The sequence below is a fragment of the Marmota marmota genome, unplaced genomic scaffold (assembly GCF_001458135.2).
Source record: "Marmota marmota marmota unplaced genomic scaffold, marMar, whole genome shotgun sequence".
NCBI lineage: Eukaryota > Metazoa > Chordata > Mammalia > Rodentia > Sciuridae > Marmota > Marmota marmota.
Genome location: NW_026000058.1, coordinates 231,407 through 239,926, shown reverse-complemented (window position 1 = coordinate 239,926; position 8,520 = coordinate 231,407). Strand labels below are relative to the sequence as shown.

The 8,520-nt window shown below is 43.9% G+C and overlaps 1 protein-coding gene across 9 annotated transcripts in view; it reads right to left on the bottom strand.

Annotated features, from left to right (window-relative positions):
• Nucleotides 1-2,996: 2,996 nt before the first annotated feature.
• Nucleotides 2,997-8,520, bottom strand: part of Chd1l (chromodomain helicase DNA binding protein 1 like) — a 51,371-nt gene continuing 45,847 nt past the window's right edge. For 8 of the 9 annotated variants that reach the window (XM_048813867.1, XM_048813868.1, XM_048813871.1 and 5 more), the window contains 3 exons: nucleotides 6,514-6,628; nucleotides 5,757-5,865; nucleotides 2,997-4,890 (listed from right to left, as the gene is read on the bottom strand). In XM_048813867.1, coding sequence (XP_048669824.1) covers nucleotides 4,812-4,890; nucleotides 5,757-5,865; nucleotides 6,514-6,628 — 303 coding nt within the window. In that variant the 3' untranslated portion in view covers nucleotides 2,997-4,811. Of the gene's footprint in view, nucleotides 4,891-5,756; nucleotides 5,866-6,513; nucleotides 6,629-8,520 lie in introns of those variants that run through there. The other variant, XR_007351473.1, reaches the window with a different exon arrangement.

Below are 8,520 nucleotides of genomic sequence, written 5' to 3'. Positions count from 1 at the left end.
ACAACTGTTGAGGATTGTTTTAATATGTGAACAAAAAAGGAGGTTAACAGATCTGTTTGTTTACTTTCACCTTTCCTTTTCATTATATTTAATAATTCTCTTCAAGGTAATGTAAATTGTTAAGAAAATTGTTTTCTTTTAGTGCCTTCTGGAATGTTACATAATTTTTTCTTTATCCATTATTGCCAGAATTCCTATCTTCATCCCAGTGCTGGTGAAGTCAAAGATAAAACCAATCTACAGCTTCTGCAATAGCCATCACTGAACTGCTTGCACCTGCATGCACTGTGAACTATCTGTTGGTGCAGCGACTTGTGGTAGTGTTGGGGTATTTTTGCTGATGGTGTCATCGGTGGTAAGAGCCATTAATGGTACAATTTTTTTTTTGCTGATGGTGTCATCGGTGGTACAATTTTTCCAAAAGGAGCCGTCAATTGGCTTGGTGTATCTTCCTCCCTTCTGCTTGTCATGGTCGTTCAGCTAAAATTTGGAGGCCAACAGAGGTGAGGCAAAGAACCGCACCCCCCCGCTGGTACAAAGACCTATCCACAGGTGTGGCTATATACTGGACCGGTAGTCAGTGACAGGTAAGATCCAATTGCAATGGTACCAACCTAAGACAGGAGGCTGACGCCTTGAGGTCAGCTCATCCGGTAACGGGTAAGGACCATATGTACTATTGGACAACCTAAGGCAGGCATGGTCTCTAAGCCACATGCTTGTTGTTTAAACAGAGAGGGGGAGATGTTGAGAGCCACAGCCGAAGGGGCCCAAGCAAACTCCAGCTGCCAGCAAACTTCCAGCTGCCAGCTGATGATTGGCTCACAGCAGCCCCAGCAAACTTCTAGCTGCCAACTGATTGGCTCCTCTGCGGTGATGCTCATTGGGCTGTTTCCCCGCCCTTTCAGACCACGGAGCTGCTCATTGGGGGACTTTTTTTGGCTCTGCCCACGCGACCCAGCCAATCAGCCTCAAGAGTAGGAGGAGTGGGGGAAGTTGAGAGGCTTGTGGGAAGCCGGTGGTGGCAGTTGGGCTCTGAAGGTTTTTCCTGAGGAGCTGTGTGGTTTGGGTGTGTGTGTTCTAAAAATAAAGTTCGTTTCTTTTGACAAGTGGCTCCTGAATTGTGCCCAGCCAGACTGCAGCACTGGATGATCCTGGTTGGCAGTCACCCCCAACCCCCACCTCCCAAGACTTAGTAGCCTTCTTAGTAAGCAGACTCCACCTGAAAATGTGTCTTGGGTGTTGGTTTGACAAGGCTGGCTTTGATTCTAGCCGGGAACCATTGCGTAGTTTCTGTAGCTTTTCAGCTGTGATCAGTAAATTAGGGCATGGTATAGAGAGTGGATAGCACCACTGCCCCTATGGGCCATGCAAGAGTGGAAACACACTAGCAATTCAGGCAAGTGTGATGTGGACAACAGTGGATGTGGGGTCTTCACTGTGGGGCTATTCTTATAATGGGAATGGTGGCTCCTATTAGGTGACAAGTTTCCTCAGGCATTGTTGAAGCTAGCTCTGCAACAAGCAGGGGACCTTGACATTAAAGGCACCAGTAGTAGCGAGGGGCCTGAGGCCCAGATGCTGCATGGGAAGAGGCAGCAGAAGGAACCTGGGCACCTCCTCTGTGGCATTCACACCCAATTTTGACAGAACTTGGTCAGATAGGATGCAGGGATGGCTGGCAGTGGGAATTGCATAGGTGGGGTGACAACAGCAACTGTGGTGTTCTTCTCTACTGCTACATGGTAGTGCCTGCCTGGGAACGGGACCCTGGCCAGAGCTAAGCAGTTCCCCTAGCCATGAAGCTTGGGCACAGGGTAACAGGAATAGCCAGAGTTACTGGCTCAGCACCTTCTGTGGGCAGGACTGCAGTAACAGGAGAAGGGGCAGTGTGAGCCACGTGTGAACCTGCCTTTAGTCCAAGCACCAACACAACTCTGTAGTCTTAGACAGCAAGTCCCTGATCTGATTCCGGACGGGATTCCTGACCCCTACAACAGTTCAAATCCGGACAGCCGCTCATTTCTGCTACAGCATCATGGTTGACTACTGGGAGATATCTAATATCCTTTCCCACAGCAAGCCTACTTCAGGGTGCTTATTTAAGTGGCTATATGCCTGTGAGGACTATGAAATTTCCAGTCTGGGATAGCCAGCATCCCTACTGAGAGTTTTCTGAGGCTATATCCATGTGTATCTTGGCCCAATTAACCAGGAGACAGCCTGGGGATTCTAGGATGGTTAATTCTGGGCGTCAACGTGACTGAATTGAAGGATGCCTGGAGAAGTGGTAAAACATACTTCTGGGTGTGTCTGTGAGGGTGTTCAGAGAGAGGACTGGCATATGGATTGGCAGAGTGAGTGAGGAAGACCCACCCTGACTGTGGACAGCACCATCCAACAGGCTGGGGCCCTGGATGGAACATAAAGTAGAAGAGGGAAACTTGTTTTCCAAGGTTCCTTTTCTTCTGCTGCTTCCCTTCGACAATTTACTGCAGGTTTTCCTGTCTTTGGACTCAAACTTACATCAACAACCCTCATGGAGTTGGGCTGGGGGCTGCACCATCAGTACCTCTCGTTCTGAGGCTCCCAGCTCTTTGCACTGAGCTGCTGACGACTTCCATGCTCTCCACAGCTTCCAGATGGCCACTGTGGAACTTTTTAGCCCTTGTGTCACATAAGCCAATCTAATGAGCCTCCTTTTACCAACAGATGTTCTAGGGGTTCTGTTTTCCTGGAGAACCCTAACGTAGGGTCTATCCTTAGTAAAATCCCCATGGTGGGAACATGGTACATAGTGTAAGGTGACAAGCACCCCCGCCCCTTCCCCCCAAGCCAACAAAAAAACAACTGTGCCCATGGAAAGATCACCTATACGCTCTGGGTACTGAGTTCCCTGTTTCTCTACTTCTCTCACATGTTCAGAAACTACCCAGGTAGTGTTAGTGGATAAACTGTCAAGCGAAACAAGCCAGGTATAGAATACGAATATCAAATGGTTTTCACTCATTTGTTGAAGCTAAAAAATTCTGATTACATAGAAGTAGATAGAATGACAGAGGTTGCTTGAGGCTAGGAAGGGTAGAAAAATGGGGGCTTTGGAGAGGGTGATAATGGGTACCAAAATACCATGGGTGGAGACGGGAGTAGTTCCAATGTTCTATGGCATAGTGAAAACAGTCTATAACAATTATACGTAACAAAATAACTAGAGGAAACTCTGAAGGATCCCAGCACACAGAAATACTATTTGAGGAGACGGAAAGGCTAATTAATTACTTCAACTTGACTATCATACATCATGACCAATTATATGAGATACATGTGTCAAATTAGAATACTGTATTCCTAGTAAGTACAAATAATATTGTCAACTAAAAAAATAACCTATGTGTTAAGTATTGGTGGAAAGAAAAGTGGATAGGAGGCAGTTAAATGCAATGAAAAAATTGGGGAGAAAAGAATAAGGAATCATGAATTTGGAGTCTAACTCATCTTTGGCACAGATGCTAAGCTGCGGAAGGATGAAGGTATAGGTAGGGAGTTGAACAGAATCATGAAGTACTGGAAGTACTACCTTTCTTAGATCATGACCCTGGCTCTGTGAGGTTTTCCTGCATCAAAGGCCCCTGTCTGAGACCTCTGACAAGGACTCTGCAGCATTCAGGGTGCTGACAGCCTCAACGAGGCAGAAATTAGGCTGGCTGAGGACAGCTGCCCGAGACGAAGACTTCACATACAAAAGTGGGAAAAGTCAGACTTAGGTTCATCCCTATGACTGCTTCCCCAGTGGTTCTCGGGCCCCGACCTTCTCCAACACCACTAGTCATTTCATGCCTGCTTTGTGCCATTTTCACAATTCTCTCATGTGTTGAAGCTGAAATGGATTTAGTGGGTAGGGGAAAGGAGATTCACTGTTTTTTCTGAGGTTGCATTTGACAGGCCTCTAGGCCAAAGTGTTCTTTTCAGACTGAGATACTAAGCAGTGCAAAAAGAAGGGCAGGAGAAGCTTCACTTGTCTGGATCAAGACTCTCTTCTCAGCTCTATTCCTGAGGCTGTCTCTTGAGGGCATGAATTACCTGAAGGTGTTTCCTTCTCCCAGACACCCTGTTCTATTTCCTTTGTATCTCCTTAATCCAGACAGTCTTTCCTTCTGTAAAGAAAACATCTGGTGAAGGAGAAAGAAACCTAGATATAGAGGAAAAGAATAAAATGGCAAAGAGACCAGAATATTTATCATTATGCAAACAGTTATACAAACTGAGATCAAATAACTTTCCCAACTAAGTTGTGCATCCTCTATTACAGGTACCATATCAGAGTAACACATCTAGGAGAACAAATTTAGAATTAGAAAAAGCACGATCCCAAAGCTCCCCAAATCCCCCCCCCTCCCTTTTTTTTGGTATTGAGATTGAACCGAGGGATGCTTAACCACATCCTCAGTCCTTTTTGAGATAGTGTTTTGCTAGTTGCTGAGGCTGGCCTTGAACTTGCAATCCTCCTACATTAGCCTCCTGAGTCACTGGAATTATAGGTGTGCACTATGATGCCTGGCCCAATTCTTTTCTAAGATACTCATGACAGTCAGTCTGGACCCATATCTTTTTTTTTTTTTAATATTTATTTTTTAGTTGTAGTTGGACACAATATCTTTAATTTATTTATTTATTTTTACGTGGTGCTGAGGATGGAACCCAGGGCCTTGACCGTGCTAGGCGAGCCTCTACCACTGAGCCACAACTCCAGCCCCTGGGCCAATATCTTGATAGCTGGCTGCTAACTACTGGATCTGGTGCAGGGCCTACTGTTAAGGCACCTGCTGTGCTGAGGAGGAAAGTGGGGACTGTAAATGAAGGACAGCAGTCTTGTTTCTAGGGAAGTAATATCTGATAAGGGTGGTCAAGGAAGATGTATTTCATCACTTTATATTCAACTTTGTCAGAACTACTAGTTTAATAATTAGTGAAATAACCATTCTAAAAGTAATATGTCCTAATTTCTTTTCTCTATATCATAAGTACTTCCAATATTGTTGGCACTAATTATTGCTACTATTAATCTATTGTAGTAAAACTCTTATGCTACTGCTTAAATTGTGCAAGCACATAAAACCTTCTCTATTTAAAGTTTTTGTAAGGAGTTGTGACTGAAGGATTCAGTAAGAATCTAAGTACAAAGATGGATTTTCTGTATAATTATAGCCATTGCGGGGTCAACTTGGCAGCTTCTGATTTTGGATAGAGTAAAATAGTTCAAAGAATGCTAATGGAGATCTTGAGAAATAAATATTAGTTTAGTTATTGACTTAACAGAATGAATTTCATATAGCCTCTTCAGACTATATCAAAAAGTTCCCAAAATAAACAGTTCACTTATTTGTTAACTGTTTAGAGAACAGAATAAGTTCTTAGAATCAGGCCTTGGTCCACAGACCTGAAAGATTTCTAGAAAAGTAGTAAGAAAAAATTTAGTATGTAATCAAAAGACAATAATTGCTCAATTGATTCTCCCCTTCATATATTTTTAAATCTATCTCTTGGCATCCAAAAGTGTTCATATGTCTATCTCATGGGTGTGCGCTCTGGATATATACATAAGTCAGAAACTGCTTCTGAGTGTCTGTCCCACTGAGGAGGGCAGAATGAAGAACATGGCAGGAGAGGACTTGGCTGTGGATTAAATAGCAATACCAGAAAACAACATATTTCCCTCCTGAATCGGGGAACATATTATCAGGACCACAAAAGGATACATGTAAGTTGGGATGCCTCTTGCAGCCAGATGTTTCTGAATAAGTCGCTCAGTACCATACCAGTTAAAATCCCTGGTGGCATGACCGATGCGTGGAAGATGAACACTTGCTATTAATAAAAAAAAAAAAAAAGATCATGATGTCTTTACTCATCAAAAATGGGTTGATGGGTATACGATATACAGAGAAGAAAATAACCATTGACTGTCCACCCAAAATACACAAATACAGTGTGAAAAATATGCTGGCGAGGGGATTATAATAGGGAAAAATTAAGTTGTTCTGCTGAACATAAAGATCCACAGGCTCTTGAAAATAAGCAGGCACAATGGAAGTAGAATATGATTAATGGTGAAATCAAAGATTCCCCAATAATCCATGAAATTCAACAAACACCAAGACACACTAGGTTTAGAAACAAAATTAAATTTCTTTGGCAGAGAGTCACGGCATACTGTGAGTCTCTAAGGGGAAGTATAATAAACGGCTTTTCCCAATTGCGTATGACCAAATTTCTTCATCTCTAATCTTCTGCTTCCCCACTGTAAAATCATGATAAAAACGAGATAACAAATACAAAACCAACCTGGAAAGGAAAACGGGTCACACACAGACAAGATGAAGTGGTCATCATTCTGTGCTCTACCTTTGCCATGCAAACCGAGTGTGGTCTGGACATTCCTCATCTCCCCCTCAAAACAACACCACATGTCTGGAAAAAGAAGGTCCTCTCCTGATCTCAGATGGAAGAGCTTACCTTTCTTTTTCTTTGCTGCTAAAAATATCTTCTTGAGGCCCTCTTCTAGGGCTGCCATCTTAATGCCAGACAGGACATTGGAGCGATCACGGTGCTGAGCCACTACCAAGGCTAACTAGAAAGAACAACCATTAGATGGATGACATGAGACAGTTCCACTGTCAACTCAGTGACCTGCCCATGGAGGGGACATAGCCTTTTATGGACCACTTAGGCTTTGGCTCCATCCCCCCCGGCCCTTTTTTTGGTTACGGAGATTGAACCCAGGGGTGCTTAACCACTAAGCCGCATCCCCAGTCTTTTTTTTTATTTTTCATTTTGAGACAGGGTCTTGTTAAGTTGTTTAGGGCCTCACTAAATTGCTGAGGTTAGCTTTGAACTTGTGATCCTCCTGCCTCGGCCTCCTGAGCTGCTGGGATTACAGGCGTGCGTCACTGCACCAGGTGGCTCCATCTCTTTTGTATGTTCTGCTTGCACAGCAATGTGTGATTATGTACCCATCATAACTTGTTTTTGTGGTAACGGGAATTTCTTCCTCTTTTCATGATATGTTAAAAACTAGAATCTAAAACTTATACTTTCTAAATGTTCTCATAGGTAAAGAAAAATTAGATAGGATTTTAGAGGTTCCCACGATCCAGTCCTCTGACACTAGAGTTAGGCTGCCTGCTTGTCCTGGGAACTATTTCTGTCTAGACAATCTCTATGAAAACAGATGCCAAAGATCTCCCACCTCCTCCTTGCTGGGAGCCATTAGCCAAGTAGGTATGACAATTTCCTTGCCAGCGTACCCCATGTTGCAGTGACACTGAATGTAGGTGACCTTGCTCAAGGACCAAGGCGGATTAGGGCGTTCCCGGTTTAGGTTCCAGGTTTAAGGTTTAAGATTATTCCTGCTGGGAATAGGGCGTATCCTGCTGCCTGAGTTCCCCTTGAGTTCTCACGGGATTCAGACAGTATTCTTTGGGAGATAGAAGCCCAGTGGAGGTGGATTTGGGCAGAGAACGTAGATTTCCCCAGAACGTGATTGTAGACGGCTGGTGTGAGTTCGGGAATAAAGAGTTGCTGTTTGAATCTACAAGCTGTGTGGTGGCTCGTGATTTTGTGCCCAGCCAGACTGCGGCACTCCTAATGGGGGGAAGCTGGAGAGTTCGGGGAGCTTCTGGAGCCAATGTCAGTCACGACAGTCACGTCCCAGACACAATGTTCCACACTGTGAACAGTTTCCTGAGTAACTATATTCTGAAATTCTCATGCATGGACATTATGTTGTCCACCCTCTGCCTTTTTTTCTTATTTTAGAAATTCCTGAATGAACCAATAAACTGGAAACCACTTTGTTGCTAGTCACACACACCACCAATATGAAGAGAATGAACCTCTTTCAGCCTGGTTTCTAAATTTCTTAAGTGTAAGTTTTGGTTCAGAATTTGGATGTGGACTCAGGTCTTGGAGAAAACTGTCGGTGTGGTAAGTAAATTCACTACAGGGATTCCAAATGACAGACAAGCAAGCAAGAGATACTTAAGGTGCAAAAGGAGGATTCTGATGTTAAGCAGAGAAGTGCTGTACTGGTTCCTTTCCTCTGCCTGTGGCTGGCCAGGAAACACAATCTTTTACAGAAACTTTCATGTAATAAATGATGAAACCCCCAGAGTTTTGAGACATATTTTCTTACTATTCAGTAAACGTTCACTGAGTATTTCCTAGGAGCCAATACTATGTGGGATACTAAGGATAAAAAAGTCCCTACACACAAAGGGGCCTGGAGTCTAGGCCAGGGGATGATAAGGAAGCAGGACAGCGCTCAGGGACTGTGATACTCAGAAGGCTGGGGGATGGCGAAGTGGAGTGTGGGGGCCAACCTGCTTGTTATGGGATGGACCCGGCTCCCCCAAATTCATGTTTTGAATTTGGGGTACTCCCAGTACCCCAGAATGTAACTACACTTGGACAAAAGCCTTAAAAAGATTTATACTGACAGTAGAATGAATTGCAGATAATTTT